The sequence below is a fragment of the Lipotes vexillifer genome, unplaced genomic scaffold (genome assembly GCF_000442215.2).
Source record: "Lipotes vexillifer unplaced genomic scaffold, Lipotes_vexillifer_v1.1 scaffold427, whole genome shotgun sequence".
Classification (NCBI taxonomy): domain Eukaryota; kingdom Metazoa; phylum Chordata; class Mammalia; order Artiodactyla; family Lipotidae; genus Lipotes; species Lipotes vexillifer.
In genome coordinates this window covers 236,713-252,765 of record NW_006790467.1, presented here as the reverse complement: position 1 = coordinate 252,765, position 16,053 = coordinate 236,713, and the positions used below count along the sequence as shown (strand labels likewise).

Genomic DNA, 16,053 nt, shown 5'->3' with positions numbered 1-16,053 from the left:
GAAAGAGTGGTCTTGAAAGCTAAAAATAGTTGCTGAAAACTGATGCAATCATCTAATAAAATATGGCACAATAACTTATATGATATGCTCACAGTATCTGCTAAAGCAATTAGAATCCATGCAGCTAGATTTCTGTTCATGTATTACTAAAAATGAAAAGTATTTCAGCCCAAGTAAGAATATAAGCTATGTGGTTTAATTGTATACACATTGGTCTTAAGATTTTTGGTCTTATTACTTGCATATGTGATCTGTTTAACACTCTTTAAAACAGAAAATCATTGAGTAGCAATCAGATTTCAAAAAGTCTTCCAAGTACAGCCAGACAGTTGTCTACGTGATATGCTACGTATGACAGCAGAGAATGTACAATTATATTAACACAGACTTCTTTTCCAAGGGGTCAGTATTTTCACACATCTAATAGGTCTCGTGCACAAGATAACAGAAGCAGCAATATTGGTGTCTCTCAATCACATTAAGTTCATCAGATGTATTAAAAGAGTAGCCCTTTTTAACTGAGAATTTTTATACATATTATATATGTTTTTAACATCTTTATTGGAGTATAATTGCTTTACAATGGTGTGTTAGTTTCTGCTTTATAACAAAGTGAATCAGCTATATGTATACACATATCCCCATCTCTCCCCCCTCTTGCGTCTCCCTCCCAGCCTCCCTATCCCACCCCTCTAGGTGGACACAAAGCTCCGAGCTGATCTCCCTGTGCTATGCGGCTGCTTCCCACTAGCTAGCTATTTTCCATTTGGTAGTGTATATATGTCCATGCCACTCTCTCTCTTCCTCCCAGCTTACCCTTCCCCCTCCCCATGTCCTCAAGTCCATTCTCTACGGCTGCGTCTTTATTCCTGTCCTGCCCCTAGGTGCTTCAGAACCATTTTTTTGTTTTGTTTTTTTATTTCATATATATGTGTTAGCATATGGTGTTTGTTTTTCTCTTTCTGACTTACTTCACTCTGTATGACAGTCTTTAGGTCCATCCACCTCACTACAAATAACTCAATTTTGTTTCTTTTTATGGCTGAGTAATATTCCATTGTATATACGTGCCACATTTTCTTTATCCATTCATCTGTCGATGGACGCTTAGGTTGCTTCCTATACATATTATATTTAATGTTTTTTTTTTTTTTTTGGTCAGAAAAGCTTTTGAACTGGACTGTGGTCTAGCTATAGAAATAAACAATTTTCAGTGCATTTTGGGAGTCCAAAGTATTTACATATTTTTAAACATATGTCTTAATTTCTACTGATGAATATATAGGCAGGCATTTCCACTGTAGCTTGAGAGATATTAATCAGTATAGGAAAGAATGATCTTATTTTGGTAACTATAAACAATGAAAAAATAAATTGATATTTTTTTTTGCAGTACGCGGGCCTCTCACTGTTGTGGCCTCTCCCCTTGCGGAGCACAGGCTCAGCGGCCATGGCCCACGGGCCCAGCCGCTGCGCGGCATGTGGGATCTTCCCGGACCCGGGGCACGAACCCGCGTCCCCTGCATCAGCAGGCGGACGCTCAACCACTGCGCCACCAGGGAAGCCCTAAATTGATATTTTTGAGGGCATACTAAGTATTGTTTTATATACCTTATTGCAGTAAATATTCCCAATCAACCCTATGAGATTTTCCTGTCCTCCTCTTACAGATGACTGAGCTTCAGAAGGGTTTAGGGATTGCCTGAGGCCCAGATAGTAAAAGGCACAGCCAGGGATAATATCCATTTCTGTCTGATTTCAACAGCCTTAGACTCCATTACTATGTGTAACAGGTATGAATTTTACACTACAAACATTTCTATGTAAGAAATATCTTTTACTTCCCTATTCAGAAAGCAAATTATATTTATTCCAGGCCCCATATCACTAGGCTGGAAAGGAAATTCAATCTTTTACCCTTCAGTAGAATCCTATAAGAATGTAGAATAATTACACTGTAGAAACCCAGAAATGTGGGTAAGAGTTCCATTTAAAGGAAAAAAGAGAGAAAGGAAAAAGGAGGCCAGCTTTGAACACATTACCTGACACCATGACAAAGGATAGTTTTTCATCCTCTCTTAAACTGTAACTGACATGCTTAAGCTCTCTTCCTATGAAGTTTAATCCTTTACCTTGTAAATCAAATGTTAAACACGAGGTTTCAAGTACTTTTCATATACCTTGGTATTGTCCTACTAACGTGGATACATGATCCCAGACACCAAGTGTCTCACACCTTGATGGATAGCTCCTCTATCTTTGTCAGTATTGTAAAATGTCTTATGAGGACAAGAAATTTATACTAATATTCATAACAATATTTTCAGCCACACCACCACTTCTCCTTGATGCTTCCTCTAACCTGTGAGGACTAATCACATAGACAGATTTTAATATTTTCTATCATTGTGTCAGTAGAGTGTATATCATCTACTGAGCATATTTATTTTGGATTGTTTCCTAATTTTTATCTAAATATTTCTTAAGATTTCTTCTATGCTTCTTAGTATATGGCAATAAATTTCATATTATAATTTTAATATTCAAGTGTCTATGACAAATATGTATTTGTAAATAAGTTTATAATTTGGTGACTTATGTAACTGTTTTTAAGTAATATTTCTTACAAGTTCTGGTAGGAAAGTTTACAACAATGGTAACAACTTGTGTTAAATTTTCATATTCTTGTAGCAGTATTAATAGAATAAAAATAGTGTCTGTTTTTTATTTTGCTGCTTTAAAAATACTTTATTTCAGTTCTTTAATCCTCACAATAAACATTTGAGATTAAATATCCTTATCAACATTAACTTTTAGAAACCGAAGGCTCAGAGATATTAATTGGCCACCAAAGAACCAGAGCTAATCATTGACCCAACTGGGCCTGACTCCTGACTCACTGCCCTTCCTAGTACAACTTAGCACAATTCTGAGAAACCCCGTAAATTTTTCACAGTGTAAATTTTAGAATTCAGCTAAAGAACCATCACTGCTAGGGGATAGCTATGTACCAAGTACAGAATCAGTGCAAGGAAACAGGAGACTTGCTAATTCTTACTTACAGTAGTAAAGATGGAGAACATTTTTGGTTTGCTTCCTTTTTCACTCTTCTTCCCTAACTCAAATGAATTTTAAGAGTTATAATTTGAAACTCTGCCATTAGCTCCATCAGAGATATTAAGTGTTAAATAAAGTGACCCATATTGGCCATAAAATGAACACCATTTACTCTCCTAAGAATATAGAAAATACTTTTATGTGAATAGTAGAGAAATTGCCAAAAAAGGTATTTTATTTCAGTCTGTGAACAAGCTAATGTGCTACTGGAAAATGCATACACATTCTGACCTAATTAATTTCCAGAGCACTTGGTTCTGAGAAGAATGCCCAGAAATACCCCAGTTTACTCCACTGTCATATAGAAGCCTCACATTCTGAGGACAGTGTCTTAGGCATGAGTTAGTTATCTCCTTATTAAGGATTTTGTTGCAGTGCTTTCTGGCATACTTTCTACCATAGTCATATGTTCACTTAAGTTTCTGGGTGCTTGAGCCTCAACTGAGCAGACTTCCCTGTGATAAAAATGTGTCACCTCTGTGCTTGTTGTCCTAAGGACACTATCTCCAGGCACACCCATCCTAATAAACAGTTTGATATTTCCCACTTAGAGAAATTGATAAGGATAGTTTCAGGTACCTTCCACCTTCCAAGGTGAGTAATTTTAAAATGCTTGAGGAGCTTGTAAGCATCAAAGTCGTAGGAATGACAGAGTGGAGGACGTGACTGCTATGACTGTTTCCTTCTGGAAAGTACATGCAGAAAAGTGAGATAGCCTATCTTCTTGCAGACATCTAATATAGTGAGTTGTTATTTTTTCTCTGTGTGAAGGAAGTAAAGGAGTTATTTGTTTAAATTTAACATTCTTTCAAGAGCCATTAGGGTAGCTCTTAGCATAGCTATGTGATACAATGATCACTCATCATAGCGTGCTTCTCCTTTAGAGTTCACTTATACACTATTACTTGCAGCATGCTAAATGCTACTAAAAATCACCAAGCTAAATTGATATTTGTCTAGTAATAGCTACGTTTTATCCCCCTTAAGTTATTCTGTCATCTTTAAAGTTTACACAAATAGTAATATACCTTGATAGTGCAGAAGAATACTCAATCTCTCTCTGATTAACTGGCATGTTAAAAATACTTTCTATTATAAATAAATTGAATTCTTCTTTTTCTTTTCTACAGGACAACATTTTTAAGCTGGAAGACTCACATTTTGAAAATGGCCGTGGGAAGAGTCCATATGACCCTAAACTGCTGACGGCATCTCTTTTAATAGGTACTCAGTCAACAGTCAGCTAAACAGTGAATTTTCTATAGATAATAGCCAGATTGCATGTTCCTTGTTATATACCAAGATTTTTCATTATTAATCATAAAATATTTTAGGAGTATGTCAATTGAGATATTTTCAAATATTTTGAAAATGAAGAAGAAACACTAAATGCTGATTTGATTATTGTACTATCTAGTCTATGATTCTTTTTAATCAGAATGGTTTAATAGTTTCTTTAAAATTGGCTGCTCTGGGCTTCCCTGGTGGCGCAGTGGTTGAGAGCCCGCCTGCCGATGCAGGGGACACGGGTTCATGCCCCGGTCCGGGAAGATCCCACGTGCCGCGGAGCGGCTGGGCCCGTGAGCCGTGGCCGCTGAGCCTGCGCGTCCGGAGCCTGTGCTCCGCAACGGGAGAGGCCACAGCAGTGAGAGGCCCGCGTACCGCAAAAAAAAAAAAAAAAAAAAAAAAATTGGCTGCTCAATCACTATACATCCCCCTAGACCTTTACAAGTTTTGTTTTGTAAAAATATGGTTTTGATTTTCATTTTTTGGGAAGAGGCGTTTCAAGGGGGAATTTTGACAGGTCAGAAGGAAAGAATGAGATTCACTCCAGGTTGTTAATTGTAGTCTCAAGATTTGTCACACTCTCAGCATTTGGTCAGCTTAATCAGCACAATCCAACTAAATAGTAGTACAATAGACAGAGACCCCTTGTGTCACCTTGAGTTGACAAAGTCCTTCTGTATTCATCTTTTCTGACTTTAGGGCTTCTTCTTCTTCTTTTTTTAATCTAAGAAAACATTTTATGTATTTCCTGTGCCCTTTTCTTTAGCCATCTTCCTTTCTAGTTTTCTTCTTTCTTTTTTTACTTCAACATTGCAGATAGGTGGTGAATGCTTAGCCATAGTTCAAAAGGATAGAAAGAGGAAGATAGAAGTAGGCAGAAGGAGAAAACTTTAGTTTGTATTGAAAAATAGAGAATTCTTCACATTCTTTTTTTTGTGGTATGCGGGCCTCTCACTGTTTTGGCCTCTCCCGTTGCGGAGCACAGGCTCTGGACGCTCAGGCTCAGCGGCCATGGCTCACGCTCCGTGGCATGTGGGATCTTCCTGTACCAGGGCACAAACCCGTGTCCCCTGCATCTGCAGGCGGACTCTCAACCACTGCGCCACCAGGGAAGCCCCTCCACATTCTTTGAACCACTTCTGGACTGGGATTAAATAATACACAAAAAGTGATATATCATTAAACAATTTTTCTTTTTCTTTTTTTGTTTTCTTGTTTTAACTTTTGAGTATGCCAACAACCTAAAGTACAGAAGATTCTGGGTCATTACCTTACTCCTGAATATATGTTTTTATATAATCATGTAGAAATTATGTAGCTCTTTGTTTCCTTTTCTTTTTCCTTTTGTTTTCTTTTTTATAAAATATAGAAAGTAATTATTTGATAACACAAGAATAATAAGTGAAACTTTTCAGGCGTAAACTTTCTAATAAAATCCTGAATAATCTAGATTTTTAAAAGGTAAATTTAGACTATTATTTGACATATAATAATTGCATAAAGTTTAGCCTTTTTATTTTAAAAATAGTCTTTTTTTTATTCAACAAACTAAGACTCTAGTCATACTGACTACAGTATGAAAATATATTTTTTCCAGTATTCTCTAGTGTTTATCGCTGTTTCACTGATCCTTTTACTATTAAGAATAAAACCATTACAGCATGAATTACCTCCTCTATTGCTTTGAAAATGTAGACAATTTCAGTCCATTTGATCCATTTATGGAGCACTTTAACAAAACTTTAAGACCTGAAGGAATGCAGCAAATGTAACACACTTATAATTTTCCTATTCGCACATGGCCTAGTGATTACGTGTAGATGACTTACTTAAGTGCACACACAGATACTTGAAACTGTCTTAAACAAAGGGGAGGAGTCCTATCTTGTGTGAACCTGCAGGCTATACTTATTTAAATTGCATACTGAACAAAAAAAGATAGATATTCCTAAAAAAAGCAGTATGTAAAAGTGTGCCTAGAGCAGCTTTATTTTGTGGTATGTTTCTCAGTAGGGGTTTGCTTATTTATTTTAATATTCCACTGAGAAAGAATGATGATAACTAAGTACTACATAGTTCATATGGCGTGCAGCCACACAACGTCCACAAAGAATATGAAACGCTGCAGTTTTGGTTTTATATTAGAACTTCCTTGAAACAGTTGTATAGGTTTGTGAAAAGGAAAAGAGAATGAGGGAAGTTGCATGAGTCAAGGAGAGGATGTATGGCTAGAAAAGAACGGTAGGTATTTCAGAGAAACAGCTTTTAAATGAAAGCCCAGATCTCACCTAGCCAGTACTATAATTGAATAATTTCCAGAGATATTTAGTGCTTATTGACAGAGGAGATTATTAAAGCCAACTTAAGTTAATTTCTGGATCAGTTGAATAGCAAGATACAGAAAAATAAGCAGGCCATACTAGACCTGGTAAAATCCCTCAGAATATTTGTAGCACCATTTTAATTCAAAAGCTGTGACTTCCTTTATTGAGGTTACTTGCTTCTTTATAACTATGCTATAATTCTGCCATGCATCAGGAAAGAACATAATTTGACATTAGAATATGCTCTCACCTGGTATTAAAGGTACTCCCCAAATTAATTAACTATAATTGAGAAATTATTGGAACCTCTCTGAGCCTCAGTTTCTGTGTATGTAAAATGGCATGGCTATGCAAATTCCACTAGTTTGTTGTGAGAATTAAATAAGACAATGTAATAGCATACTACATTTGGGTACATACATATTTCTGGCATATATTTGGAAGTAGAAACTGAAAAAAGAGGAACAGGTAATAGTGGTTTTCTGTAGGGAGGCTTGGAGAAAGATTTGGTAATGTATAAATTTTACATTTTTCATTTTGTATCATTTACAACTACTTAAAAAATGTTAGTTTTAAAAGTACAGTATTAACAAAGCCAGTATATTTATTGTTACAGAAAAAGTTGCTTAACAAATGTGAAAATGTAAAAGTATTCCCATACCCTTCCACTCTCAAGAAGTAGCTTTCATCCATGCCATGTCGGGTGTGTGTGTGTGTGTTTGAGAGACATATTTTTTTCCCTCTGTTTCTAATTACTCTGCTACGCTGTGAGTGGAATTTGCTTAAGGTGTTAACAACATAATGGCTTGGTCTTTAGGTTTGTTTGATTTCTGTTCACATCCATGATACACTTTACACCTGTGTTAGTAATGCTGTGATTTCATCAGGAAAGTTTTTTTTTTTTCCACCTTCTGTTTCTTCTCACCACACCCTTTTTAGGAATTGTAATCCAATACATTAACTGATCTAAGCCACATTTTTACTTCATTTTGAGCTGTGAACAGAAAGTACAGAGTACGTATGAACTTTTGTTTTTAACACATGCTTCTCAGGTAACGCTGCCATGGTGGAAATGCAGTTCACTAAACTTTTTGTTCGTCTCAGTAAAGAATGCTTTCCTTAGAGACAGTTGAGAAAGCTTACAGTTCAGAAAGAATGGCACTGTACTCAAATATGAAAGAGCAACTTTCATATTTGACAATTTCTAGCTTGTTAATCTGTCAGCACTAATTTATCTCAGTCTGATGTATTATTTTTGAGACATCAAACTGCCTATATGGTATTTTTTAGAAAGACTTAACAACTTTGTTGGACAGAGTATCCACAACCACTTTTTGATGTGTATAACAATTCCTTGAGTATATTATTCTACCATCAATTTAATAAAATTGGACAGATATATTTTCTTTCACTAGTAACTTAGTATATATGGGAAAACCCAAAAGTATGTATCTTAGCCATAATGCAATTTGAATCATTGTAAGCTAACATTTACTTATACTTAGGGTCATAAAATTGGAAAATTAACACGCATAATTTGATAACTTCATAAATGACCTCGAACATACAAAAGAAGTTTGGAAAGTGGGCTTTTTTAAAAAAATAAAAAAATATATTTGTTCTCCAAATATAAGCCAACTAAAGTATGTAAATTGCTTAAACACAGATATATATATATATATATTTTTTTTTTAATAAATTTCTTTTATTTATTTATTTCTGGCTGTGTTGGGTCTTCGTTGCTGTGCGCGGGCTTTCTCTAGTCACGGCGAGTGGGGGCTACTCTTCGTTGCGGTGCGTGGGCTTCTCATTGCAGTGGCTTCTCTTGTTGTGGAGCACGGGCTCTAGGCGTGCGGGCTTCAGTAGTTGTGGCACATGGTCTCAATAGTTGTGGCTCGCAGGCTCAGTATTTGTGGTGCACGGGCTTAGTTGCTCTGTGGCATGTGGGATCTTCCCAGACCAGGGCTCGAACCTGTGTCCTTTGCAGTGGCAGGAGGATTCTTAACCATTGTTCCACCAGGGAAGCCCTAAACTCAGAAATTGTCAGATCATTTCAGTTAGCCAAAGAATGTAGTGAGTCTTTAATACAGGGTAGAATACACAATTACATTAAATGAAGTATAGTCTGAGTTGATATTATATATCTGCTTAAAGAGAATGCAAGAGTAGGATATTCTACCACCTATACAGTTGGGCCAAATAAAAAACATGTCATACAATTTCTGGAGGAGTCATCCTGGATAAGAATCCTACAGATATCTGAGCAGAAAATCTGATCTAAGGCCTGGTGGAAAGGAACAGTTAGTGATATTGAGCTTTGACAACACGAGAATGTGCCCTCATGCCCACCTAACCATCTAGTGCCCTCCAGCTCATAGATCTCATGTTGACTCTTGCTAAAAATAATATTTGAGTAGGAGGTAATTTCCTATGATTGGAGGCAACTGGTGCCTTAACTACAACCTTCCTTTGGTTTCTAAGTCATCTCTTTATAAATTCTGTCTTTAGTAATAAATTCAGTCACTAGCTCTTCTACTGATGAACTCTTCTAACCTTTCCACATTCTCTGAGTGACCTACTTATCTGCTGTCAAAAGAGAAAGAAAATCAGTGTTTCTGCCTTTGCCTTCATTTATATTGTTTTCTGCCTTCCTCATGTGGGAATGGATCAAAAAAGAGTCATAAGTTATAAAACAGCTAAACAAATGAATATAAGAAACTAATACCTGTCAATATCCAAATAATGTTTATTTGGTTACAGTTTTCGTTATTTCAGCTCTGTCTGGAATAGAGTTTACATATAATAGCAACTGTAATTATGAATTTTACTCACACTGAAAAAGCTAAATGAAAAAAACAATTAACTGATGATATTCTTTACTCTTCCATTTCTGATTATACTTACCGTTAGGCATGGTCTGGCTACAGTCTGATATGAAATTGCTCAGTTTTCACCTTTCGGTTGTTCTGTTTTCACCTTTCATGATTTTCATCACCTAACGTGGTTGAGGGGGCAATGAGGTTCAACTAGTAATTTAATACTTTTGATTTTTCAAGGTAAAGAGGATATAGGTCACCCTATGACAGACAGGTGTTCCAACATGAAAGTATTTGAAATTGACATGAAACTTTTAGGCTGCTTTCACAACATGTTTTTAACTAACATTCTCTCATTCACCTGAAGTTTAAAAATTCATCACTTCTATCAATCAATTATTTGTAAAAAGATAAGGTGTCAACCTTAATAAAAATGTTACAGTGATTGAATATAGGTTGAAATTAAGTAGACCATATGCATTAAAATGTTTCAAAGTACCTTTGAAACGTATAGATAGCTTGTTCATAGTGTTTTTGTGCCTCTCGAAAAGGGTTATTTCTTTACCTTGTGGGAATATAGAACAGTATTGTAGCATATTATGGTGAGAGCAACTCAGATTTGAGCAACTTGATATTTAATTAAGTAAAGAGAAGACAAGATGCTTTTGAATCCCAAAGATACCATAATATGGCAATTTATGGTGTCATATGAGTACCATCCATTTAGCTAGTAATTTGTACTTAATACATTGTCAAACCATCACTTTTATTTGTCTTGATTCACAACGATTCAAAATAAGTGATCAGTTTTTAAAAACTCAGTCTTTAAGATAAGGTGTCTTTCTATTAATATTTAAAGTTATAACTTGGTGTTTCTCAGTGATTCTGTCTATGTAGCTATTCTGCACTGCTTTGGAAGTTTTCCAAAGCCTGGTACCTTCAAACACATCAGAGAACCAGAGGTTCTACCAGAGGAATTAATTTAGTTTGGACCACAGAAAAGGTCTATTTTTGTTTCAAAGCCCTTTATTTGCAAGTGAGAATTGTGGGTGTGAACAAAGATATCACATAAAAGATCAGACTAATTAGACTTTGCCAAAGATATTGATAACTGAAGATGCACAGAAAGTTTCTGATTGATACACAAGAAAGTCCTTTGGGAATTATAGTGGTATACAGATGTTTTAAGTTATAATTTATGTATGCCTACTTTGTTTTCTGAGTATTTTTCGAGTCAATGAATTCAGAAACATTAGCGTAGCCAAATAATCAACAAGATAATAGGTTTTACTGTCATTATGGTAGATTATTTGGAGAAAATGTTACATTTATTTTTGTTTTGCTGATAATTCACTGTAAGCAAGCAGGCAATAATGCATTTTCTGGATGGAATAATATGAGGCGCTTTTTGTTTAAAGGAAAGAAAATGTCATTTTTACAAACTTCAGTTTATTGAACGGTGGTATGGTGTATATTTAGTATAAGAGGCTTGGGTTAAACAAGCCTGGGTTTGAACTTTCACCTTGACTTGCCTAGTCATTAGCTGAGCAACCTTGGGTTTCTTGAGCTGTAAAATAGGGATAACATTTACGTCATGGGGTTGTTGACAGAATAAATGAGATAATTTGAAAGTGTCAAGCCAGCACCTGACTACCCTGCAAGCACAAATGGTATTCAGTAAATATTAACTTCTCTTTCTCCTTATTTCTTTTTCCTTTCTATTCCAACCTTCTGATTATGATTCTCCCATTATTAAACTCTGACCTAGAGTTAATTCACCTTAAGTAGAAATGCGTCAAAGCACAACAGAATCTTGAGCTGTAGTGATTATGGCCTGTGTTTATCAAAATACCCCCTTCTTCAAACACATTTCTGTTATATCTGAAACTATGTGGTGGACTTGTTTTTAGATTGTATGATAGCTCATAGCAAGTTAGAACATTTTTCCCACTTAATATAGTAAAAAATGAAAGGCAAGAAAAATTTTTGGCAAGGAAAATATTAGTCTTCTCTAAATTATAGCAAAATCTCATTAATTTAGATCCCACTAAAAAGGAAGTATATTAGAAATTTAATTTCCATTAAAATCAAAACTATAAGCAAGATTTTGCAATGAGACTTTACCCTAAAAACTAAAGATATTAGAACCATAGTAGTTTGAAAGATATAAAAGCAGACAATGTGATGCATATAATTTGTGTTTTGTACTTTGTCTTTGGTCATAATAGAAAATATAAAAGTTCATGTTTGGGCTTCCCTGGTGGCGCAGTGGTTGAGAGTCTGCCTGCCGATGCAGGAGACACGGGTTCGTGCCCCGGTCCGGGAAGATCCTACATGCTGTGGAGCGGCTGGGCCCGTGAGCCATGGTCGCTGAGCCTGCGCATCCGGAGCCTGTGCTCCGCAACGGGAGAGGCCACAACAGTGAGAGGCCCGCGTACCACAAAAAAAAAGAAAAAGTTCATGTTTTAGTAATGTGCACTGAATCATACTTTACTCAGTTTTTCAAAGTTAGTGCTAAATGAGTAGTGAGATACTCCCTTCAACAAAGACACAGGATAAACATAAGTAGCTTTGCATAATGATGCAGAGAGCATTAGCGTGGTCTTAACATGAAACCTGTATTTTGTGTGTTTTGTTTCTCTTGCCTCAACTGAATTAAAGTATGTGTATATGGTTTTATTTTGTCACAACACAGATGGAGAATTATACTCTGGAACGGCAGCTGATTTTATGGGGCGAGACTTTGCTATCTTCCGAACTCTTGGGCACCACCACCCAATCAGGACAGAGCAGCACGATTCCAGGTGGCTCAATGGTAGGTGGCGCGTGCCAGAATGCAGGCACAAAACACGGGCATCTATAGTAAGTCAGAGGAGAGCTTTCCTTATACGGTACAAACAGCATGAGTTGAAATTTAGTGTGCAGATAAACTCATGGTGGTGACTTCATGGCTGTGTGTGTGAGAAAGTGGGGCAAAAAGAGAAAAGAGAGATTAAAAATTTAAGAAAATATTTGCTTTGTGCCAAAACTAAAGTTTCTCAGTAGTTAACTATGGAAAGAAATAGACCTGGGCTGGAGCTACGGAAGGGAGGCAATGGAAAAAGATAAGATGACTTACCAGTCTTGTCTTCCAGGGACACCACAACAAATCTCATGATGTAGTATTTTTTTTCCTCCACACCTCTCATGTGGCCTTGAGAGCATAAGCTATTAAATGTTTGAAAAAATTGTTGTGCTAAAAGCATTACATTGAAAGTGTTTTTGAAAGGACTTTGTATCATTTCATTTGATTCTCCTTTAATCTTCCTAAAATTCTTTCTCCTGTTTTATAAGTTGGGAAATTAACATTAATATTACATCTAACCCAATAGTAGATTTGGGGCAAGAACCCAGTTTCCTGACCTTTAGTCACTAGTGTCATACTTGATGAAGCAGATACTTTTTAAAAAAATTTATTTTATTGAAATACAGTTGATTTACAATGTTGTTTTAATTTCTACTGTACAGCAAACTGTTTCAATTATACATACATACATACACACACACACACACACACACACATATATATATATATATTCTTTTTCATATTCTTTTCCATTATGGTTTATCACAGGATATTGAGCATAGTTCCCTGTGCTATGCAGTAGCACTTTGTTGCTTATCCATTCAATATATTATAGTTTGCAAGGCAGATACTTTTTAAATTCTCTTTTTCTTTTTAATATATAAATAAATTTACCATAGAAGAAAATTATAAAATTTATATGCCAAAAATAAATAAATACTATTTTCATTCAGATTTTGAACGAAATAATCCTTATATAAGTATTCCATGTAGAGGTGGGGTTTTTTTGGATTATTCATTTATGCATTCATCAAAGATTTTTTTATAATCGTCCCCACCATATTTTCCTGGTTATTTTTTATTATTAAATAATGATCTCCATTTATATCTGCCTTCAGTCCTATAAAATAAAGCTTCCCAGTCCCTAATCTTGCATTCATGAACTCTCCTTTGGTTTTACATGCCTCATTAATAAGGATGAAGCTCATGGCTTACAGTCCATCTATGTACTCAGTAAGATGCTTGATTATCTCACTCTTTGAAGTTCTGCCACACTTGCTTCTCCTGAACTTCTGGCGGGTACCCAAGATTCATTTCACCTCTGTCTTTCACTGGTTTGTTAGAGAACAATCACAATATGCTCTAAAACCTCGCTGAAATTTCAGGAGACCATGAGCTGTGTGTCTTCGTTCTTCTATATCCCAATTCTAAGATGACCATTTAAATCATAAAACATACCTCAAATTACCTCAATCAGCATTTCATTCCTCCTGTAACAACATTTCTGATTGTCCTGTTATTTTTCACGTATTAGTGAAAATGATGTGCCCCTTAACTTCCACCTTTGACCCTGCTGCTTTTGCTCTTAATTGCATTGATTTTTTTTTCATAAATTTACCCAATTTACTGTTTTTGCTGTTTTTATCTCTTCTTCACCACTGATTTCTTCCCTGACCTGCAAACATGTTTGTCTACCTTATCCATACTCTCCCTTTAATCATGGTGTACCACAAGGTCCCTAGATGTCTAAGTCCATAGCCTGGTTAGGAACTTGTTTTCTCAGCATTTTCACCAGATTTAGCCATTTTAAACCTGACTTTGATCCCATGAAACTGCTCCTCCACTTATGACTTCCTATGTTTTTTTTTTTTTATCAGTCTCCATTTAGACAACCTCTCCTGTGGTATTTGTCACTTAACTGGCCCTTTCTCTTTAAAAGGGTCTGTTCTCTCAGTTTCCTGCATTTCCTGCTCTCCAATTTGCTCATAAGTTTGACATTACTTCCCAGTTGCTGTTCTTTAAATGCAGATGATGCCTAAAATAATTCATGATTGAGTACAAACACTGTGGTAATCAAAAGGGGCTGGACATATAGTCAAATACCCATCTCTGGGGGTAGAGGAGGTAGAATGGTGCCCAGGTGACCATCTGAGAAATTAGAAGCCTCACTAAGGAAAAGAAAAATGCTGAGCTGAGATCACGGTAAGGCTGTGTAAAGCCGTTGAAGACCCAAACTCTAAAATCCCAGAGGACAGTTTTGGAATATCCACTGTTAATTATTAAACCTAGGCTTTGTATGGACTCAAAATTAGTAGGAAAAAACCTCTTTCAATCTGGTCTACTCTCAAACGGAAATATTTATGTAGAAGGGGAAAATGTTTGTTTTTTTGTTCAGCAAGAATGAGACTTTGATCTACTAAGAACTCTAAAGGACATACAGGCTTTCACTGTCCATGAGAAAGAAAATCTCATTAGAAGATGGAATAACATAAAGGAGAGTATAGTATCCATTTCATTTTCATGGCCTTGGAGGAAAAAAGTCATCAAGTTAAAGCTGCTTTTGTGCTGCGCACTCACATGTTGACAGCTGAGTCTGAATAATTTACACTGTGGGAAAACAGTCATTGTCCGCAGCTCTGTACTTCATCTCTGCAAATGTGTAGTTCATTTGAGAATTCAGTTATCAGTCTCTCAGCACTAAACGTGAGAACTGATTTTGCCAAATTAGCACAAAGGTTACATTTGACAGGGTGCAGAAACCAGAACTGCGGCAAGGTGGAGGATGCAGACACATACGAGATAGAACCAAGGGACTGTGTGATTCACAAGCCTCATGAAATTAAACACCACTGAAGAACAAAATTGGAAACATAATGTTTACACATGCATGTATGAAATAAGTGAATTTTGAGGCATCAGCATAGACTACACAATCAGTTGTGCTGCCAGAAGTAATAAATTACTTTGCAAGGTACTTTTTGAAAGGTCTCCTGGGCTATTGAAATTAATTTTGGCACAGGAGTTACTTTATTTTTATCAAATCAATTCAAACCAATTCAGTTATTTTGGAAGAATTAGTTGGCCTATTTCAGATGACTTTTAATTTGTGTTCTTGCTAAACAAAAAATAAAAAACAAAACTGTTGTGTAGAATTGGATCTTGAAATGTCTTAATTTTTATGGAATTTCACTATTTTCATAATTACTCACTAAAGTTTACATTTTTATAATAGTAGCAATAAAGGCTTAAGTTCATTTTCATTTTACCAGGAAACATTAGGAATTAAGTAACAAACTTTTAGATGAAGAAACATGAGAGATGGAATCTATTGGTTTTTTCCATAACTGCTTTTTAAAAATCACCCTTTACACTAGCCCCTAGTTTAAGATTGCTAGATGTTAGAACAACTTTTGATTCCAGAAAATGTACTGGTATGAGTTTGACCTGTTGTGCCAAAATTCGCTGTTTTTTTCTTTTTGCTTCATAAATTCTCTTGATATTATATAGCTTTAAACTTCAATTCTAATTTTGGTTTACTGACAGTGTAAAAATTAGGTAAAATTTCTCTCTGTATATTCATAGTAAAAAACCAAGTTTACCCTGCTTTATAGTAATGATTTCTTATCATTTATTGTGTAAGTATCACCTAGTTCTTGTACATATT

The 16,053-nt window shown here is 35.7% G+C and overlaps 1 protein-coding gene across 1 annotated transcript in view; it reads left to right on the top strand.

Moving 5' to 3' along the window:
- SEMA3A (semaphorin 3A) overlaps nucleotides 1-16,053 on the top strand; it is a 231,644-nt gene that overhangs the window by 116,830 nt on the left and 98,761 nt on the right. The window contains exons 5-6 of the mRNA XM_007463740.1: nucleotides 4,248-4,341; nucleotides 12,240-12,359. Coding sequence (XP_007463802.1) covers nucleotides 4,248-4,341; nucleotides 12,240-12,359 — 214 coding nt within the window. The remainder of the gene's footprint in view (nucleotides 1-4,247; nucleotides 4,342-12,239; nucleotides 12,360-16,053) is intronic.